The sequence below is a fragment of the Channa argus genome, chromosome 5 (assembly GCF_033026475.1).
Source record: "Channa argus isolate prfri chromosome 5, Channa argus male v1.0, whole genome shotgun sequence".
Lineage (NCBI taxonomy): Eukaryota > Metazoa > Chordata > Actinopteri > Anabantiformes > Channidae > Channa > Channa argus.
In genome coordinates, this window is record NC_090201.1 from 4,670,038 (window position 1) to 4,693,416 (window position 23,379).

General features: G+C 39.1%; 1 protein-coding gene across 4 annotated transcripts in view; it reads right to left on the reverse strand.

The window, feature by feature from the left end:
• The window catches only part of phactr3b (phosphatase and actin regulator 3b), a 48,106-nt gene that overhangs the window by 21,520 nt on the left and 3,207 nt on the right, over window positions 1–23,379 (reverse strand). Inside the window, exons 1-8 of one of the 4 annotated variants that reach the window (XM_067505533.1) lie at window positions 12,046–12,303; window positions 7,609–7,767; window positions 7,429–7,503; window positions 7,169–7,309; window positions 6,157–6,387; window positions 5,870–6,077; window positions 5,336–5,526; window positions 3,513–3,666 (exon numbers count right to left, since the gene is read on the reverse strand). In XM_067505533.1, the coding sequence (XP_067361634.1) occupies window positions 3,513–3,666; window positions 5,336–5,526; window positions 5,870–6,077; window positions 6,157–6,387; window positions 7,169–7,309; window positions 7,429–7,503; window positions 7,609–7,767; window positions 12,046–12,052 (1,166 nt within the window). In that variant the 5' untranslated portion in view covers window positions 12,053–12,303. Of the gene's footprint in view, window positions 1–3,512; window positions 3,667–5,335; window positions 5,527–5,869; window positions 6,078–6,156; window positions 6,388–7,168; window positions 7,310–7,428; window positions 7,504–7,608; window positions 7,768–12,045; window positions 12,304–23,379 lie in introns of those variants that run through there. The other 3 variants (XM_067505530.1, XM_067505531.1, XM_067505532.1) reach the window with 3 other exon arrangements.

A 23,379-nucleotide genomic window follows, 5' to 3' on the forward strand; every position in this document is an offset into this window, starting at 1 on the left:
GGATGATTTTACTTTTTTATGACATCATCTAAATGTAAAGTGCAGAATGCGCTTTGTGCACTTTTTGTGTCTCACCAAGTCACTAAGAAACAAATCCTCATCCTGTATTTTTATTATTATTAAGGTTTTTGCCAGACGTTTCAGGTTCTTGAGAGTTTGTGGAACAATTCTGGACTAGAGTTGTGGATTTATATTACCAACAGTATCAATATTCAGTGCTGTTGTTTTCTCAGGGGAGAACCTTTTTACTTTACATTCATTTTAGAGCAGCTACTACCTTAATGAAGAACCTGCAAAGAATCTCCACAATGTGGAGAAATCCCAGGAGTATCGACTACAGAGTATCCTATTCACTGTATCTGTGCCCTTCTGGTTCACAGGCAGATTACATAGAGTATACTGTGAACACTGTCCTGCCCTGCTGCCCCCTAGTGAGTCTAGTCTGGTCTTGGGCAAAGAGGAATGAAATCAGCTGAGGTTGAAAATGAGCAGCCTTTCGAATCAATAAAACAAAGTGTACTTAGTAAACAAATACATGAACATAATGTATGTCAGTATTTCAGCAGTCAAATGATTTCATGAATACACCAAACACTAATGTGAATCTATTTCATCATGGAGTAATAACCTCCTTAAAATGCCCTTATAATGCAATATACAAATAGCATATAATGCTGTGAAGACTTATGTTAGTTCATTGTCTTCTCTAAATGCTTTTTACAATCTTTTGGTTTGTTTGCTGCTTAATGTTTCAGCCCAAACTGGTAGCACAAAGCAGGACAAGCTCAAACTAAGAGACCTTGCAGCATTTGACACACTGCAAAGTGCGAACATTGTTACCAGGTGATTATCACAGCTGCCTGTTTTAAAAAAAGGATGAAACAAACTAAATGTGTTGATAGTTCACAGAGAGAAAGGTGCAACATACTACAAACCAGCTTCAACTCTCAGTGAGTCTGACAGCAGTGGAAGACATCCACAGATTAAAAAATACTCTTACAGGTACTGTAACTACATTACAAAGTAAATAAGCATTAGCGGTAAAATGTACCTTAAGATTCAAAAGTAATAATACCCAATGTGGTAAAAAGATCCCTGTCACCAATAATCAATTTATAAGAATCATTTAGATGCTGCTCTAAGTGGTGCTAGTTTTATCTATGGGTCTGGCCCCTTCAAAGGGTCACAAGCTAAACCTGAGGTCCTCAGATCATTGATGAAAGTTGGAAAGACAAAAACAAATTGTAAAATACATTTGTTGGACTTCTTGCTCTTATCTACTTTCGTACTTTTATCTCTTTGGGTGCCTTTAGATTATTTAAATGACAGCATCTGAAAAGCTTAAAGATGAAAAGAGCTAACACCTCATAGACATCTGAAAGGGTCAAAAGTCAAAATAGTTGGTAAACACATTTCCAGATAAAAGTGATCCCTCCTCCTCCCGCTCTGAGCATTGCATAAGCCTACCAGCACACCCTGACACAGTATATTCACAAAAAAAAACCTAACCTGATTCGCCTGTTAATCTTATTAAAATCACTATAAAAACAGCCTATTGCCTTTTACATAACACAACAAATACGATTATGCTCTATGCTGCATTCCTCTACTGCATCAGAAAATCCTGTACCACCATCCAAAATTCACTCCGCCTGACCCAGAAAAGCCACATCCAAAGACAAAGATGACAATGAAAACATTATATTGGTTGTGACTGTTTACCTTCAACACAACAGAATAATGTACAATGCATTAAAGTGAGCTCATATATATTTAGCCTGTGTTGATGTAATTTTTCCCAGTCTCCAAAATGACCAGAGCTCAGTCAGCACTCACTTCTAGTCTCCAGAAAAACTGAAGGGGTTCAAAAAAGTAGGATTAACTGCAGGCCTGCACTAATGGATTCAAGAGGATTTAGCCAGGTGGAGCTGATAAAGTAGCAGCGCAGTGCATGGAGGCATTTGTGCCCTGACAGTGAACAGACTTCCTGTACCTCAGACCCCGAAGAAGCTTAAGGCCAATGCAAGTCTCTATGATTTAAAATAATAGTAAACAAAAGGTACTGTGGTGTCATGATTTAGTGATCCAGCATGAATAGAGGTTCAATGTTGCATTAATCGTGCTCCAATTACTCTCAGTGGAGACATTGTTGGTAATATTAGGGGGTGGAAGGAACACTTTGATTCCCTCATAGTTAAAAAGCTTGACAGCAGCAAGATTCCAGTTGTGGAAAAGCCTTGAGATGCTTGTCTTAGCTAATACTCCACTTCAAAACCTTTGCTAACAAGTGTTTTTATATAAACCTGCAATATGCAGCTTAAGACTTATCTTAAGGTTGTCAGTCATCCAGTTTTGGTTATCCAAAGGTTGAGTCATCTGGACTTCTTTCCTTCTTGTTTTGAAACGTTTCGTTACTCATTAAAGTAGCTTTTTCAGTCTGAGAGAAAGTTGGGATCCAGGGACCAAGTTATATGCTCTACTCCTTTGTTTCTCAACTGGCTTGAATATGCTCATTAGGTGGATAATATAAGAGCTAATAGTGGGGCGGAGTCAAAAGGATAATTTTATCCCTTTGACTCTTGACTCTTGAAGCCCTTTATCCACATCGGAGGGGTCGTTAGGTGTGGCCTCCCTGCTCGATGTGTGAAATGGTCTTAATCTTCCTGTGGATGGATGAAAGAGCAGCATGGAAAATGGGGCACAGATTGTGCCTGAGGCCTTTTGTTGACAGAAGGATTCTCCATGTGAACATTTACTCCCCTCTTATACCATTTGTCTTCTATGTCCAAAATGTGTGCAATGTCATCCTTCAGCGAGTTTCCTTTTGTGCTTCAGGTGTAGGTACACAGCAGATGCCTGAGGTGTTTCTTCTCCTGTGCTTTACCATCCTCTTGTGTAGAAGTTGTTTCACCAATGTAGAGCTCTATAGACTCGTCACTGCACTGGACTGCTTACACTATGTTGTAGTGTTTTGGTTTTTTCGGTTTCAGGTGGACGAGTCTCCATTTTAGTGTGTTCGTGGGTTTGACGTTGACAGGTGTGTTGTGTTTTCTGTGGTTGTTATTGTAGGTAGGTTGTGAAAAAAACATTTATCATAATTGTAGATGAGGTGTTTGGACAAGGAAAAAGTATCAATTCTGAGTCGACACAGAAAAAACTAATTTTGGGTGCAGTCCCATATGAATTCCATCCTCTAAATGAATCAGGTTCAAGTACGATTGTGTGCTGTCTTTGCTCCTAAACCCGCAATAAAATGGTTGGCAAACTAAGTTAAGGTGCGTTTATCTTTCGTTGCATTTGTGCACATTATAATTATATTTCATCTAAACATTCTAACACTTCTTTAAACTCTGTAAAAGCATTAGTTGCAGGATAAAGTAAGCATTAGTGAAAGGAAAACAGGCAAGCTGTCAAAGTGTGGGCAACAGTTAGTGATGACACAGACATACATGAGGAGGGTTGGGAGGGGGGGCTAATGGCAGGCTGATTTGGGTCCACACAGAACCACTCACTTGGCCAGCTTCATCTCTATCTGCTGGCGGATTTCCTGCCGCTCCTGATCACTCCGGACTGGGAAGATATTGCGGTCCTCCAGTTCCTGCTTGCTGGGCCGGTTCCGAAGCTTCACAGCCAGCAGCTCCTTCCTCATCCTGCGTGGGAGGGTCCCTGTTGAAGACAAATTGATTAGATATTTTATTTCACAGATCCTGAGTTTCTTTCCTTTTGCATGAAACACAGCTCAGTCACATTCAGGAGAGGCAAGTGACTATGGCACTGCAGAAAAAACTGTTTTGTCTTGAGGTCTTGGGATCTAAAATGATGAAATAAGTAGGTTTGCACACATTTGTCAGAAAATTCAGGCAAAGGTTTCAACTAACCCTCTGAATGTTACAAATAACCCCACCCATGTGGTAGACTTTAAAACTGCACCTCCTATTGTATAATTTTGTGTTGTATAATGTATTGTATAAAAACACACAATCACAAATTCAGTATTTTTTATAATTATTTCACAAAAACCAAAAGCTATTAATTAGGTTGTTCCCTGACCTCCTCTAAAACGAAACCCTTCAGAATAGATCCCGGTACCTTTGTCAGCTGCCACATCTTCAAAAAATACAGTTGGTTCCTGAGCTCCCCAGTGTTTTCTTTCTATTAATAATGTTCCAGCAAATTATTTGATCCTACCCAATTAATTTGTTTTGGGTTTCCATCCTACAGTGATGTTTACTGGCAGTGATAGGACTTTCAACTTCATACTGATGCAATTGCAAATTTAGCAAATAAAAACCAACAGAAGCAGTCGAACACTGGGGTCTATAAACAAATGTGGCAGTAAATCTTAATATTAATACTAAAGATCGGGTTTACCCAATAGTTTGACCCAACTCTTAAATTAAAACTGACACAAAATATAAAAATGTAAAATATCAAATCCACTGTGGGGGCCTAGATCCACGGCTTTTGGCTTGTCCCTTCAGGGGTCACCACAGCGGAACACGTTCCGTACATTGATTTGGCTTGTGTTGTTTTACGCTGGATGCTCTTCCTGCTCCAACCCTCCCATTTTTATTGGGGCTTGGGGCTTTTGGCTCTTGGTGGCTGGTGGCTGGGCCACACCTGGTGGTGAGGGATTCGATCCCATGGCTTTCTTTATCCCAACCTGATGCTCTACCCATTGATCCACCAAGCCCACTATAGAGCCAAAGTATTGAAAATCCTCTCAATATTTACTATATATTCACTAGATGAAACAACAAAACAAAGTAAAATTGAATCTGCATAAACCTCTTAAGTTTTCTTAAACATTTTTGGTTTAAACATGTAAACGTTAGCATGTACAGTAACTATATCATCTCACTGTATGGTGGTTATGCTAACACATGTTATAAATTATAAATATACAAGAAAAAGTCTTCTTAACCGTTTCGTCCACTATACCTTCTCCTACCACTACTTGTGCAGTCAGCAGAGATTTGTGTCACATCAGCCTCTGGTGGTGATTGGCCCGTGTGTCACACCCTTCTCTACACTTTACCCTGTTAACATTTGAACAGATTTCATCAGACTTAAAGATATACTAAGGGAAGGCGGCTGTGCAGTGTGCACCAATGACCCACATCAGTGGCCAAGAATTAGGCCACCAGAACAGATGTTGACGGATCGCTAAAACGTAACCAATCAGTCTGCCATTCATCATGATCTCTCCATCGTGCTCTCACTGTAAATAAATAGCAGCACAGATTATACTATTTCCCACTGGCTTTGAACACTTAGAGGCTGATTATTTTAGAGCAAACATTTCATTATGTATCTCCTGTCAGCAAAGACCTACCAGAGATCACAGACTCATTCCAGCTGTCCTGGTCGCTCAAGTACTCGTCTAGACGTCTGTTCTCCTTGTTCTCATCATACTCCTTCTTGTTCTCCGACTCCCCGGCTGGCTCCTTCTCTGTGCTGGACGTGCGGGACAGACGGCCATCCAGCCGGCGTTTAGGAGGGGAGCGCACTTCCTTTGCCTGGAAACTGAGATCCCACATCACAGGAGAAGTCTGTCAATCACAACTTCAGAAAAGGATTTTTATTGTGATGGTTCAACAAAGTTTTTCAAATAAAAAAAAAAAACAAAACTGAATAATATATTCTAGAGCAAACAGTGGCTGCTGTACTATGTAGTGTGTAGTTTTTTTTAATCATGCATGAAAATACTAAATATAACTCTATGTATTTGCTCTTCAGCTTCAGTATAAAGCGAGACAAGGTCTGGTCTGACACTCCTGAACACTGGTCTCCTTCTTTAACAGTCCTTCAGCAATGCTTATTTCTTGCTTAATAATAATAGAATAATTATCTTGCTCCAGATTCTGACCTGTCCTGTCTGTGTTTAGTGGCCAGGGCACGGTGTAGTTCCTCAATGATGCAGCTGGGGGGCAGCTGTGGATTTAGCACGCCGAGGTGTGGGGACCCAGTGGGTGTGGAGATCCTGCCTCTCAACAGGGATCCATTATGATCTTTGGGAAGAGTAAAGTTCCTGGGTAACGTGGCGGGGGACTTCTTCACGGGAACTTTGGGAGCCCCTACAGGAACATCATCAAAGTTAGACACTGCTGCAAAAACCAGGGGGCTCTACATTAGGGTTATCCCACGTAAACTCACCATCTAGGCTACCCAGCCTGGTGAGGAGTTTGACTGGCAGGGTGGGCGGAGGAGGGGTGCTGGCTCGTCTCTGAGGTTGAGCCACCGTCATCTCCTGCTTCCCCTCAGCCAGCTCCAACTTCCCCATTAACTGCTCATCGCTGGGGTCACTTAATGAAATGCTCTCGTCTTCTCCATCTTCGCTCTGACAGGGATCTTCTACTGTCTTTGAGTCTTCAGTCACATCTTGTACTGAAGTAAAGTTAACAGTAAGAGTCAAGAAAAGGTTTAGAAAGTCTCTGTCTCCATCTAGTGGACATTTAGATCCAGGCACTTTCTAAGTGACACTTCATCAGGAAATATTTTTATAAGAAAGTTTTTGGTCAGTGCAAACACGTAGCAAACAAAGTGCTTTAAAAATTAGCTCTCCTTGACCTGATTTTAACCAACCACACATTTTATTATTATTAATCAATTTATTAGCTCAAATCACAAACAGGAACTACAATAAGAGTGTCTGCATGGACTTCCTGAAACATAAAAATATTAGCAGACAAGATCAGTATCTGCTAAAAATGTTTTTTCTAACTTACACACTGTTTGAACCCTTCTAACTGGACGCAGTCTAAATGTTTGCTTTTATGTCTAACTATGGGTGGTCAGCAATGCCAGCTCAAAGCTAGAGGGTCCCTGGGTTGAATCCACCTGCCAGCCGTTGCTTTTATTTCTCCCATAGTCCAAAGACAGGCAGGTTAATTGATGACTCTAAATTGCGTGTAGATGTGAATAGTTGTCTATCTCCATGTGAAGGGCTGCCAACCTGCTCAGGGTGTGGTCTGCTTCTCCCCCAGTGACAGCTGGGATAGGTTTTAGAATCAATCAGGTGCCCTCTTTGGTGCCCCCCAACCATAGCAAATGAAGATGACACTTACTCTACATTGCATCAGGTGCCCTTGATATTCAGGTGACCTGAGCCCACTAATAGTACTTTTACATGTTTTATCCCTCAAACCATAGTAGAGGGATACTTTACCTGTTGATGTTTCTAAATCACTGCCCAGGTCTTCATTAGTGCTTGCCAGTGGTGCCACAGGCTCCTCATCTCTGTCCTCACCATCCGAGTGTATCGAACTGTCTTGATCTTCGTTGTTGCCCCCACAAGCGAGATCAGAATCTGCACACAGCATTTACAGAAGGAAAGAGGACAGTAATGAGTCTGCATTGGTACCATGTGGCTAAACAAATTAACCTTGATCAGCTCGGGGTCATGTGTGTGCATCTGTTACTCTGCACCTGTCTCCTCCTCCCCAGGGTTTCTCCTGACGAGGTCATCTCTCTTCTGTCGTACAGCCGCCTTCTTCTCCACTGCTTAACCACACAAACGTTTATAAAACTCCCACAGCAAGAAACTATTTGCGAATAAATCCTTCATGTTTCTATTGCATGATTCATTACTTCTTATGCAACACTCACTTGCAGAGGGCTTCAGCTTTTCGTTTTTCTTTTTCCTCCACTTCCATGGCTTGAAGATGCGTCCTAGGCTGGCCAGCTTGCTGTTGCGTCGAACAGGAGGCGTACGTAGCCCCGAGACTAAACAACCTGAATGCAGCGCCCTCTGCTGATCCATCACATCTACAACACAAACACAACAGCCCTTTAATAAAATGGGCTGCATAAAACGAAATCCACTCTGAACACCAGTGACATCAAATCCGTGCCTCTAATTAATGCTGCTTCAAATTACAGGAATTTCTTAAATGACTCCTAACTCAAATGTCCGAAAGCTACTCACGCCCCACCTCCATGTGAAAATATCAAATGTGGATCACTGCATTTAAATGCCTTATTGCTTCCAGTCTAATGTGTGAGGAGAAGCGAATGCTTGTTGGGGGGAGAAACAGAGAATCGCATTGTTAGTGTGTGACTCACATGGTGTAGGGGCAGTCAGACCTTCCTGGCCCCAAAACACGCAGACAATGAAATTCTTTCTAAGCACATCTTGAAAGACACACAGAGGATAAATAAAATCAGCTCTAGCAAAACTGCCTTTTCTGAGGTCAGTGCAGACAGCCTGCAATCCCCACTGATTTTACACTATTTTAGTATAAGTGTACTTACTGTATGTTGATGAAGAAACACAGGAACTTACAGAACAATCTGACATCATGCAACAGTAACAGAACCGTATCTGATGTGCTTCTCCTGACAGGGTGGTTGTTTTTAGTGCAGCCTGCTGTGTCTCCATGTCCTCATTATATGTTTTTGTTCTTTTTTAGTCCTGTATTTGTCATTATTTTTGGATTGAGTGTTTTGGGAGGCCTATTTTTAGCAGAAAAAAATGCTATAATTAAAATTTTACTATGAATTATTTTTTTTACTGTATTTTATGTGTCAGTACACCATTACTATGGGGCTACAATTACAATCTGCACATTATTTAAAAAGATTAGTTTGCCTACATATAGGCACCAAAACTAGAAAATATGCACATTCTCAGGCTCAAACTAAATAGTTTTCTGTAAATCATGTAAATGATTTGTCAACTAATAATTTTATCTTATCAATTTGATAAGAATTCATCAGTATTTAAAGCAGCAATAACTGATTTTGTAGCCACTAGGGGGCAGCAGAAACTCTGCCCCCACATTTGAAGTTGACATGGCAAACTCAATGGCAAACTGTGTTTTCTTCCCATGGAAGCACAGCAACAGTAGCTGTTGTTTCACAGAATATTTCTTCAGTCTTACTGAAATCATTCTGATTTGATTTCCATGTCACTGTTTACATGTACTCTGACTTGATGTGTGTTAACATGCTCTTAGCTTTTTATCAGATATGGTAACTACAAAGTGGTTACACCTGCTGTGAAGCATTTAATCTGCAAGAAATATATCAGAAGGTTATTCTTTCAGCTTTGAGAAAAGTCAATTCCTTCAAAGGAAGATGGTCAAGGTGTTTTTTTTTTTTTTAATTAATCAGTTATCTCAGACACTGCTCCTACGGGAGGAGTTTGCAAGAAACATCAAGAATTTAAAATTCTTAAAGAAAAATAAACATGTCACGTAAACAACACGAACAGCAAACAGGCACAGAAAGAATGTATTGATTCCAATAAAATAAATAATCAGATTAAGTGCTAAACCTGTCTTATTGATCAAATGCTTACGCCACTCCTCTCATTCAGATTGGAAATTAATTCAGATTAGATCAATCAGTTCTAATTTAAGACTATGTACACTCATTCATTCTGAGTCATGTTTCTGCCCACCTTGCAACTAAGTCAACTAATAATACATCTATTTTATCTCTGGTTTTGGTCTCTACCACTTCCTGTGGATAATCTTACTCTTTACCTGCCGAATGCTTTACTATGTGCATAAGCTATAGTTAGTGTATCTGGCAGCTGTTTCATGCTGGCCAGGCTCTGTACAGTTGGTTTTAAGAGCTGAAAACAGCTTCCTGTTGTGACCAAAACCACAACCATGGAGGGAAGCAAGGAAATGGAAAACACAAGGAAGCAAGGAAACTAAAACACTCTTTGATGCAAGGGATTACATACAAATTAATGCTTTAATGTCCTTTCTAAATCCAATTCTAAAAGAAACAACATATTTATTTCCAGGATTTTAGATTCATAATCAAACAAACTATGCAGTCCAAATATATCATAAAGGGACTGGGATATGTTTGGACAATTTGTGAGCTAAATTATTTAAATAATCAAAAGATTAAAGTGTAAAATATGTTTCTATTAACAGCCCTTTCGTGTGTGTTTTGGGCATGTGAGCGAAGGCTTCATCAATAAATTACAGAAACAACTAATTTTCAATTTGATGCTTTCTCAATTAATCAATTAACATTTTTCTTTTTTATAAAAACCTGACTTTTTGCTTGAGAAACAACTCAAACAATTAAAATCTTTGTTAAATGACTAATTGTGCCAGCTTTGACTAAGACTAAGACTGACTAAGACTGACTCTTAGCAGGTGAAGTGTCCTTAAATGGGCTAAGCTGAAGAGGAGAGATCAGGATGGGAGACAGACAGGGAGAGAACCACACAGGCTGACTGATCTGACTCCTGTTATACTGCTGCACTGTGCAAGCGACAGAGAGAGAGAAAGAGAGAGGGTAAGGATCCATGAAGAAGGAACAGAAATAGGCACTCCTACACAGTCTGGCTCCGACAACAAGCTGACACCTCAGGGAGCCTGCAGCTGAGCCGTGGGCTGCTCAGGGATGGCTCCATGTACGCTTTCATTTTCTGTCAGCAGCATCTAAATCCACAACATCTGCTCATTTATTCCATAAGAAATGAATTAAACACACTTACATTTCTGGTCCCACCCACATAGCAGGGAGATGAAATGAAGTATATCGTGATCAATAAAATGATATTCCACAGGTGAGGATAGATTTGGCAGGAATTTTGTGGTGTTGGCATGTGGACAGTGGCCAATTTCCATAGCCAGCCAAGTAAAAGTGCAACAATTTCGCAATGTCACACTAAAAACGAAGTCAAAATCCAACTGATATGAGAAGAAAATTTGTATTTATTTTTATTTCATTTATTTCATTTTCTAATTTCCGGGATTAAACATTAAGTTCATAATATATATGAGAAAATTGTGGAAAAACCACCATTTTCTTCAGATGCTTATGTTGTCCAACCAAGTGTCCAAAAGCATAAATGTATTATATTTGCAAAATAAATTAATCACTTTATTGGCAATAGTAATACTTGAGATTATTTTGGCATTTTTGCTTAAATTACTAATTTCCACACACACTGGCAAACTACAGACAGTTTTGATAGCATCTATTTATACATTTTCACTGTATTAACGAATGTAACAGAATACACCAGTAGGGATGCACAAAACATAATGACTCCAGTAACGATACAAAACCAATCATAACTGAATTCACTGATCCGTGACGAACATCATATTTGTGCCTTGGCTTTCACTGACACCGTCAGCTGACTGACCGCCAACAATGAGAAACGGGTCAGTTGCCCAAGTCATGTGCGCCCGCCTAGGACGCACCAAGGAATCCAGGTCAAGCAGTAGCAGCACACACAGGGTCATGCTCTGGTTGCCATGGTTACAACGCTGGATGCTGCAGAAAGGGCCCTCGGAGGCACAGAATCACCACGGCATGAGAAATAGGGAGTTACTGGGTGGATGGAAAGGCTGTTGCCACACAGAGAGAGCCAATCATGGCGCAGCATGCAACGATGGATAATTCAACTCAGGGAGCCACTGCATTTTTAATTTTCTAGTTTTGCTGAAATATTAATTAAACTGCTTAGGTGTTGGGAATTTAAATGAAAAATAATGTCTGCAAATACAGAGAAGAGACTCAGGAACAATATAACTAATTGGTAAAGTCAAATACTGTGTAGTTTTTCTTTCGACTAAAACAAATGCAGCTGCTGCCGAGCATCTGAAAATGTCACAGTCTTCACTCACATTGCCTACAACTTTGTTCTTATGAAATACAAGCTCATGAGATCTTTTTGAATATAATAAAAAGATGTTTCCATAACTCTGAAAGTGCCTGAAGGATAGTTTATATCACTAAAGTCCCAGAAAAAGTAGGTTTACCATACTCATATTACAGTTAAAAATGAATTATGGATTATTATGGAAATACCCTTCACTACATAGTCACCCCTGAACGCCACACACCACAATGGGAATATTATTGCAACATTACTGTGACATCCTAAGTGGAAATAGAACCACTAACGGCCATATGGTCGTAAACTCAAACACTACAACTCCCAGCGGGCACAATGCACGACCGATCTTCCCCATCACTACGACTGCGGTAAATACACCGGACACTTCGCCGCAAACTTACCGTAGATTAGTGCAACATTGAGGCAAACGAAAAGATTTGACTTACATATCATAGAGAGCTCCGATCCTCTATTGGATATTCACATCATATGTTCCCCAACGAGCCTACATTGTTAAGCTGACCGAAGTGGTGCCTTCACAGCCACTGTGCGTGTGTTTTCTTTTAAGAAATAAACAGGCGGATGAAAAATTATTTAAGTTCCAATGTTCCGTTGAATAAGAAATGTTCCTGGTTTCACGTCCACGGAAGCCTGAGCTGAAACGGATGGGAACGACTTGGTTGAATCAGCAGCTGGCTGCTGAAAGTATGGATGTGCCATGTGGACCCCGCCCCTCTGGACGGGAGGAGGGGGCAAAAAAACGGACACAAACTCCCCCTTCACCGAGAAACATTGTACACACACACATACACACACACACACACACACACACACATAAATATAACGACGATATTAATCAGGTTAAGATCATGGTATAATCATAATTTTTTAACAACAAATCCTTTCTGTATTATGTTTGTATGTGAATATGACTGTATGTTTTGGATGATTTTTAATTAAATGCATATGCACAATCAGGTTATCCTTTAACAATAGGCCTCTAATATATCCTGGCTTCATGAAGAATTAGTCTAATTCATTCAGTTGTGCAAAATACTGTGCTGCAAAAAATCTCCGTTTTGACTGAGCCTGTTATTTTCACCTATTAGCCTGTAGCTCTATAAAATGGTGAAAATGTTCAGTCAGTAAAGCACATGGTCATATGCACTTTGCTTTGATTATTAAACCAATCCAAAATGTAATCATAGTAAATTACCCGTTAAATAAGGTAAATACAATTGTTGGAGATGTTGAATAACACAAAACTTATTGAATAACTTGTTTTTCTTAAGAGCATAACCGCACCGCATAACCGTACAGTTAAATTAAGAACTATTGAAACTGTTTAAACAAACAAAAAAATACATTAACAGTATTGTATTTATGTCTGGGCTATGAGTTAGACTGGGCCAGCACAGCGGTGGAGTATTTTGCACTAAAATAAAGTAGCCGCGCTAAAAGCCAGAGAACGTAAAGATGCTTTCAGGGACCTCTTATTGGGAGCTCAGGAGCGTGTAACTTTTGCTGACACAACAATCAATATACTGGTTGTGTACAAGGGTGAAGACTCTGGACTTCTAGCCTGTGGAGGCAAAATTCTGATCTTTAGTGAAGACAATAGTTTAGGAAGACAATACTTATGAGGCTTTGATATCCTTTTTATTGGCATAAAAATCCCACCATGTGAATCATGAGGGAGTAGCAGGAACACTCCTGAGAATAAGAAACAACGCCTGGATGATCAAAGGTCGAAGGTTAGCCAAAAAAATAGTAGACAGTTGTGTGAGTTGCAGAAAGGCTAGGCCTTTGTAGATATGCAAGTTAACCATGATGTGTGGAATAGTGCACCCCCACAGCACATATATGGACTTTTGGATTGTGGACTGAATTTCACATTTTGACTTGCCAGACCACAGGACAGTTTTTTGACTTCACTTCAGCCCATTTTAAATGAGCTCAGGGTCAGAGAAGGCAGTAGTGTTTCTGCTTGTTTATATATGGTTGTTTCTTTAACTTGCATATGTCAAAACAGCAACAAAGTGTGTTCAGAGATGTTCCTGAGCCCATGTAGCGTGTTTCATTAATGCTTAACATTTGTTAATTGGTACTAAATGCAAAGTACCGCTGAGCATAGTGTCATGTCATGGAATTTCAAGACTTTGTCATTAGCCATAGCAGTGAAAACATTGCATACAACTGATGGTCATTTCAATACATTTCACATTATATAGCAATGCATGATGTTTCACTAAAAGCCAAACATCTCAGCCTCAAAGTTGTAAGGAGACCTATGTGATAGTAAATGAAATATTCCACTCTGGATAGACAGACACATGGAGATCACCCAGGTCAGTGTGAACTCCAGATATACCACAAACCCCCTTGCAGTCACACAGGAATACTGCCTTCAATATTTTATTAGGTAACTACAAAGACAAACTACCTTTTCCTCTACTTGCATGCACTTCATCGGCACAGCACACTAATTATTAATTATTCAGATGACGTCAGTTGGTGTGAAATCAAAGGCTTTGTGGTCTCACATCGATTTTCTAGAGGCCCATAGATTAACAGCAGGAAAGGCTGAAGTACATAAGAGATGATTAAAGTCTGTGGCTGGATTTCTCCACAGGGACGCACAAGCAGTAAGCAAAGAATATAAACAAGAAGGCTTGTTGTAGGCTACTTTACTGAACATGGATCTCATTCAGTATTTACAAGACTCCGTTTATTGGTTAAGGATGTAAGACGTACCAAAAGGCTGTTCACAGAAATTGGGATTAGTTAATAAAAAACTGACAAATGATCCCAAACTTCCCAACATTACAGGGCAAATTCACAAATTTTCAACTTCCTTTCTATGACTTTAGTTTAGGTTGTAAAGGTACATTAGTACTTTCTGACTTCAGTATAAAATATTTCTCTGGTTCTAGCTAAGAAACTCATGATGTCACCAGATGACGGAGGAGGACAGCCATGACAAAATGAATATGACATTATGTTGAATACGTGACCATGATTACATGATTACCTCCATAGTATAAGTGAGATTACATAATTTAAACTGAAGGTTTCTCCAAGTGATGTCATTTGGAGGCATTTTTCAGCTAGAAGTAGAGAGATCGTGGCCTTGGACTCCAGTTGGTTTCTTTTTGTTTCATTAACTTTGCTTTCTGTCCTGGTCTTTTATTTTGTACCACCTCAGCCCCAGTTCCTGTTAGTCTTTTTTGGCTTTTCCACTCACCTCGTTTGTCTTGATTTCTTTCATCTGTTCCCTGTGTAGTTAAACTCAGCTCTCCCTGCACTTAGTTGCCAGTTTGTCTGTTATCACTCACCTGTTCAGATTCACTTTGTGTTCCTGGACAGTAAGTCTTCTGGTTTTGTTTGTGAGAGACTTTTGTTCCTAAGGACTTGTCTGCCAGCCTTGTCTGAGCCCGTCTGCCCACCTGCCTCCTGTTTGTTGGACTCTAGTACTTCGTTTTCTTTTTTGGTCTGAGGTTTGGTTTTCTGTTTGTTTCTATTTAGATGCCTTGTTTCGTATTTGTTTATCCCTGTTTGTTTCTGTCTTCGCATTTGTCTCTGGTTATTTGTTTGTCCCTGTTTGTCAGTTCCAGAGCCATGATCTGAATGATGTAATGTATCACAGCTGGCATTGAAAACGGCAAACAATGAAGGCTGGAGATGACAGGAGGTTGTGCCAACAGGAAATTTCCTTTAACAACAGGAAATACATGCCTGAACACAGTCATGGAGGCTTTAAATGAAGTAAATGTGAAAGTCTAAAAGGCATGTTTTTCACTTTCATTGGCTTTACTCCATGGGCTTTGGCATGTGTATGTGTGGAGGGAGGTGGGTATTTAAGTGTTGTGTAGTCACAGGGGGGTGATGGAAATGGAGGAACATGCTGTACATCAGCAGTATAACTGCTCGGGCCTGGAGGTAAGTAGTGTGCATTTGTGAAACGATTTGGGGCAAAGCAATGTACAACTGACTGTAAACCTCATTTCTTTGAGCCTAATCTTACTGAGAATGTAAGTGAATCAGAGGACAGTACCAGTACTCAACTTAATGTATAGAGCTGACAAAAACAATTATTAATGCTTAAACAAGTCAGAATTCTACTGCAAATTATATTTTTCATATTAAGCTTCAGTAGTGGTTTAAACTGTAGCTGTGCATTAAATATAGAAATGAAACATCATGCAAATGAATCCTCACAGCTTATGTAAAATCAAAAAAGCACTGTAATCAGCTGCTACACACATTACATAATGTGCATGCTTAAGACCCACATATCTTGCTGAAGAAAATACCACTCTAAGGTACAGGAAAAATGTAGAACGAAGTGAAACAAGAAAATGTATTGCACCAAAAAAAATATCAATGCAATTCCAAATGCATCATCCAAAGACATTTGCCAAGTGGACTAACTGGTTAATTAAAAAAATTTGTTAAGGGTTTGGTTTTGTTTTTCCACAGAAGTTGTTCACACATTTCAGCATGGCACTGTCGCAAGTGATTGTTTGATTTCCATGTCCCAAATTATTCAGGGATTTCTTTATTTATATTCATTTTGAGGTCTGATCTGAAGGTCATATTGGGGTAATAAAGTATAAGTTTTGAATTACCACCTGACTAATCAATATTAATCAGGGATCTGTAATGCATTAAATGCAGTATTAACAATGCAGAATGATAACTGTATATTTAATGTATGTTGTTTTATGATAATAAACACACAAAGCAGCCAGAAATACAAGATATCAAGCGAGATGCCAAATAATTTAAAAAGCCTAATGCAAAATGCTAAACTGTTCACATTCAAATGTAGACATTGTGTCGCATTATGATCGTGCTGCCAGATTGAAAACATAAAACCCATTTTACGTTTTGTGCTGTTTCCCTTAGACCTGCTGAATTGATCAGGTGCAGCCACTGCCTGCGAGCCAGTGCAGTGTCACAGTGACAGGTAGGGCACTTTGGCAGTGGGGACGTCGCAGCATTGGCTGCGGAAGTTGTGTGAGCTGCAGATAAAATAGTCTCTGGGATTCCTCCAAAGTGCATGTTTCAAAGTTGGAAGAAGGCCAGATTCTTCAGGTTGTATTTACTGCCTAGGCTTAGTAACAGAGTACTGTTTGTCATCTTTCTGGTTTCAATTTAGTCTATCTGTACTGTCACAAATCCTGAACAATTACATCAGGACAACAAGCAAGACTATGATTCAAAAATGATTTTAAAGAATGATTAGCTGTCTGGCCTATATGATTTGATTCACTCTCTCATAGTGAAGCATTTAGCAGCCAGAAACTTCACTCTGGTGTTTGCAGAGATCAAAAACAGTGAAGACTGGATTTACACTAATTTGAGGGGCCAGAAACAAGACTCCAAATAAATAATAATGTTGCTCTATAGCTACAATAAGGTCTAAGAAATCGTTTAATTTAACTTGCTTCCTACATTCAACTTTGGGGAATATATATGATTGGTATTATATATATATATATATATATATATATATATATATATATATATATATATATACTGATATCTCTATATTAAAATATGACTCTGTGCCTGGTTAATTCAGATGATGTCATCTGGTGTCTTGGAGGATGTGAGAATAATTTTAAAGTTGAAAGAGAAATGTCCTACAGATATGTAGGCGATACTCTGCTAGTATTTTGGTAACTGCTGTATAATTTTAATTTAAATTAGATCAAATTATATGGGTACATTTTAATGTAATGCAATGTTACTGCTATGAAGCGTTTTCATTTATTTACTTCTATGACCAAACATAACCAAAATGTCATTTAATACTATGCCACTTTCCAAACACTGATATTAAATACTAAATGTACGTTTGTGAATACTGCCTTTTAGTTTTCTTTTCATCAATTCATTATTTATTTTTACAAAAAAAAGTAATGACGCTGTATACAATTTCCAGTTTAAATTGGTCATGAAATGTGATCTGACCTTCACCAAAGTCACAAATATCAATAAACACAATATTACTAAGCTGGAAAAATAGAATGATGATCTTTCATGTCATCTTAAACTGAACACACCCAAAAAAATATACAAAGTGATAGTAAAAAGTAATCGTAAAACTAAGCGTCTGACTTCACTACTGTAAATGTCAACTGGAGTCAGGTGTTGGAGTCCAATCAATGAAATAAGAATTATAAAACATTCAGTGTCAGGGTGCTATTTGCAAATAGGATCAGCAGAAGTAATCGATTTAATTCGAATAATTTTAGTGAATCATGTGACACTCAAGGACTGCACCAATAGCTCCGCGGAGTTACAACAGCTTGACAGGTGTCTCTTTTCCTTGGAGACGGTGGCACATGTTTTGGCTTTAGTCAGCCAACTGGAGTAATGGCGACCTTCAACAAAAGGTAATCATGTTACATCAGCGATATGGAAATGACAGACATCTCAACTCATCAACTCATCTCTTTGTGCACATGTGTCATATTAAAAAAAGAAAAACACTGTCTCTAGAAGCTGTACCGGAGACCACCTGTTGACAACCATGTAACAGTGAGCTGTCAGGGACCGTATTCCTGGACAGTGCAAAGGGTGGGCCTGTGTTTTGGAAGTGTTCATAGCTGTATGCAATTGGATATTACTTTTGGGTGGGTATTACCTTTTTGTTAATTGTTGCAAAGCTACTGTTATTATTGCTCTTTATAATGTATAGAAATATACAAAATATGTAAAAGAAGCCTTCCCTTTCTTCTAGTAATGATTTTTCTTTATCAATATAGCAAATATGGCCCTAATAAGAAAAAACATTTTTTTGCATTTGTAACATAATATTTGTTCTGGCAGTGGCATGCTTAGCTCATGCAGGGAAGCAGGAGATACACTACACATGTTCAGCACCCGGAAGGCTGCTTCTCCCATCCTCCTTCTCCTCCTCTTCCTTCTTTATAACACTGCAGAGGGAGTCAAGTCTGTCAGAGTGATCAGTCTCTCCATTCTTACTCTGGGATTAAGCATTTGCTTTAATTACATCTGCCACAGAGAGCAAAATATCTCTTTGTGTGCTACAGCCCACGCTAGGCTGATTCTTTTCACCATCTCTGTGGGATGCACTGTAGATTTTGTAAAAACAAATGGCCGAAAATAGCTCTGCTGGGGTGGTCGAGAGCCTCTCCTCTTGCCTTTCCAGGGCATCCAAGTGATAATATCACAGCTCTGTTTCCATTTGTTCAATCCCTCCTATTCCCTTGTTGTGGGATGAGAATGTCCAAAGGATCAGCTGCATACGCTCTGATGTGTTCTCATGTGCAACATATTGCTTTTCTCAGCTATGAAAAGAATTAGGTCAGCACATGAAACATTCATAAAAGATACATTATGTGTAAATGGCAGACAGCTTAAGTCAAGTAGCATCCCCCAACATGTGTAATCCAGTTGCTGGGTAGATCTCAGCTTCTGCTACACCCCTAGTAAGCAGTATTTCTTTTTCGAAGCACATTAAGACATGTGCACATGTACGGAGAATGCACTGTTAGGGTGACAATTCCAGGATTTTAAACTCAATAAAGACTGAAAACAAAAGGGAACACGTGCAGACACTCATCCATTTAAATCCATAAAGGCAGCATATCTAAAGTACAAATCATTAAAATAGGAAGCAGAATGGAAAATGAAAACCTGGCCGTGGACGGCATACGGAGCAGCACATTCGAGCCACAAGCCACTCATCTCAGTGAGAATTGCTTCAGCACCCTGTTTTTCATTTTCATCCATACTGTAGTTGAATATATCAAAGCAGGCATTTGGGTAGCTGTTGGGTGTGTGTGTGTGTTTGTGTGTGGCGGGGGAAGGGGTAATAGAGCTTCACCATTTCTGTTTTAATCGTCTGTACATGGAGACATAAACAATCTAGTCAACATGTAATAATTTCATCTCTGTCTTGAAACATAAATAGGACAATATTACATGTTATTCCTTTGATTTTAAAAACACCCTGTGATAACAGACAGCTAAGATTTCCAGTAGCCAACAAAAATGCACATCAGCAAAACTTTGAGAGTGATTTGCCAGCTTCTATAAGTCAGCCATATGAAATTTTCCACTGTTTCTCAGAATAAAAAATCGGTACAATTTCCTAATTCGTTTGTTACTGATTCTTTATGGAAAAATTGCCTTCAGATTTCGGGAGAGGACTGATAAGTCTTGACTCTGACCAAAGAATAAACTGTGAGATTTTAAATCAAATGTGGCTAGACCCTGTTTGGTGCACATATACAGTACATCCCTTTCTCTAACAAAGCCCCATCCATTTTAAATTAATAACATCACAGAAAAAAAAACAACTCTTTTTAGTAGCAATTTATGTGTTTATGTCTCGAAGTGTTATAAAGGACATTGTTATTTAAAAATAATTATATAGTAAAATACAGCCAAATTTATTAAATGACCATGAAACTGTAAAATGATAAAAAAAAAATAAAAATCTGTTTTTTTTATGAAATATTTTTCATTCTGCTTTTTTTTCACTATAAAATGTACCTTTTATTTACATCCAGCTGTTTTTTACTTCAAAAATGTAATTTAAAAAAAATCTTTTTCGCAGAATTACTTTGTCTCTTACATGATTGGCTCCTCATTTATTCACATATAAGCATCAGCACATTAAGTATGGATTTAGATATAGGGTGTCTGTAGTAGATAGTATGCACCTTGAAATTGTGTGAAGAATTATTTTTGAGAGCAGAATTTAAAGAAATGTTGGATCATAACTAGGGTGCAATTACCCCTGGATTCAATGGTACAGAGCTTGACAATAATGGTAAATGGTAAATGTTCTGCACTTATATAGCGCTTTTCTACCTATTGGCCTCAAAGCGCTTTACACTGCTTCTCATTCACCCAATACGAGTGACAATAAGTAAGACTGCCAGTAGGAATTACAATGAGATTAGCAGATATGCAGTTTTTCCGCTGCCTGCCTCTGTAGGCCTGTAGGGCTCAGCAGACAGCAGCAGCCTGCAGGAGCTGCAGCCCAGCTGAAGCATTCAGCAACTACAGGGCCTGATATTTCAAAACCAAAATAAGATTGAATCCTGGACTTGTGTTACCCCAGCTGACAGATACAAGACTTGAATGAATGCTAATGCTTCTCTGTAGCTGCTGGATGTGTGATTAGGAAAGATTAAAGTGTACTACATTACTTGTTTGCTGTGTTCAGACCAGCACACACAAATCAAACCGAGGGGGAACAAATAAAGGAATGGGTTCAAATGAACTAAACAAGGCTTTCTTTCTGCTGGTGTATCTTTACTTAATGATGGAAATAATAGAGTGAAAAAAAAAAAATGAATGACTGCTATGGTTGTATCTACAGTATGACAGTCTCCTGCATGCTGTGGTGGCATTTATGTCCTATGGTGAAGGCTGACGTCATGTGCTGTTCTGCTTGTTGTGCTGCTCCCAAGGGCTCTGTAGTCAGTGGGACCCGGGGACGTCTCTGCATAGTGCATAAAGGCATGGGAGATGAGTTGGCAGAAAAAAAACAAGGTGCTTTGGAATTAACCACTGTAGCACTGACTTGGCCGGTTTTTTAAAAATAATCAATGCTGCACCAAAGACTCAAGGGTAAAACTCACAAATGGAACAAACTATTAGTGTCTCAGCAAAGTCACATTTTCATTTATAGTCCCAGGTCAGTGACATCACTTCCGCAATGCTCCATATGAATCATGGTCATGCTGTCCTTGCTAAATCCCCCATCACAACGTTTAGGCATTTCACCGAAATAAACATACCATCAAAAAAAACTTTTGTATTCACATCAACTCACAGAGGAGCATGACATTGAGAAAAGTTTGGTTTTCTGTGTAAAGATTTGCAAGCTTATACTAATGCAGTCTGCAGACTCTTACTCTCTGTTTCACAGTCTAAAGGGTGAATTTGACATAAAGTGGGTATTAATTTAAAATGCAACTCACCTTAAATCATATTCCATCTTAAACCTACATCTGTAGCAGTATGGTGTGGAGCAATGATAAATATACTGTATGTCCCTTCTCAATCTATATGCAGCACAACCTTGGACAAACATTCTGGTGACTGCAGTGTTGGACTCATCCTGACATTGACTGCTTATCTCATTTATGCAACACTTAGCCTTCTGCCAAGTAGAGTCCTCTTTTGCCAGTTTCACCCACTGTTTCACCCTTCAACTGCAATTGACTCTACTTGGCAGCATTTATGGACCTCTCCTTCGAAACAAATGTTTAAGAGAAAGGCACCTGGCTGCAAAGTCTACAAAGTCACTTTTTCTAGAAATGGGTTGTTATGTTTCTGGGGCTTATGGGATTGACCAATGACTATCCCTTATGTCTTAAGGTCATTCAAGGTTGGTGACATCTTTTCACCATGGAACGTTTCATTCACACATGACGTTTATATATGTGGTAGATGTCTCTAATCCAACAAGTAAAGCAACGTACATCAAGAGCAACTTAACCTCACATACTTCAACTAATGGCACAAAGTAGCCACACATTGCACTTTCAGTGTCCCTTCAAATGGTGGACAACCTGGTGAACCACCTGAGCTAAAGCAGCCAGCATCTACACAAAGTGCAGAATCCAAAGGAATCATGAAATCATGACAATACCTTCAAAAGAGGTTCTTCACTTATAGGATGTCGGCAGTTTTAATCCACTATGGATGACTAAAGATGACAAACTAAGTCTTATTTGGACATTCAGTTACTCAACATATTTTGGCCATTTGTGAACATCCAAAACAGATCAAAGATAGACATCTTTCTTTGGAGTCTGTCTGTCCAAGAGCCTTGTAAATCTGTAGACACTGACTATTTGTCTTATGTAAATGTTCAGATTATGAATTTAGAACCTCTGTATTTGTCAACTAAATTCAGCATTAACGTTGAATACTCCCTTAAACATGTAACAAAACATTCATTTGAAACCTTTTGTGCATGTAATTGTCCAAATTCCATTTTTTCAATTTTCGTCAGAAATATGATACAAGTACAAAGTACCAGTACCAGTCCTGGTATTGCTTAGTCTGGTATGTCAACAGAGATGCAAAATAGGCCCCATTTCTATGTCTCACAAACATAGCCCAAGCAACATGATATAAAAGTCACTTGCATCTTTCTCCAATGTTGGATGTTTGCTTGGAGGCGAAGTCCGAACATCCTATGGAAAACACTAATTTGAGTCACTTGTATTCGTTATCTTATACTTTCGGTCATTACCTAAAGCTCGTGACCACATATGAGGGTTGGAATGTAGGCTTACTGGTAAATTGAAAGTTTTGTCTTCCAGCTAAGTACCGTCTTCACCACAGCAGTCCACTACAATGCCTGCAGTACTGCTGACACTGCACCAATCTGCCTGTGAAGCTCACACTTCAGTTGACCCTCACTTAATAACACAACCCAAGACACTTCAGCTGCTTCACTTGGGGCAGCATCTGTCCTGTGCATTTCATACGCATTACTTTAACTTACTATGACATAAAGCCTGATGTTTTACAGCTGACATTTTCACAGAAACAACAGTGTGGAATAGTGATGTTGCTTTATTGTCTATTCCCGGCCATGCAAACATTTCATCCCATCCCCCTTTCTGACTGCAGCTGCAGTGAAATGACTTGTGGCTGTGAAAACATCTAGCATGTTCCTTGCTGAGCCGAACATGTATGTAGGAGTGAGCTCCCAGGTGCCTTGTTTGCTATTCTCCCCATTCAATCACAGTTCGGAATATGGCTTCCTAATTAAT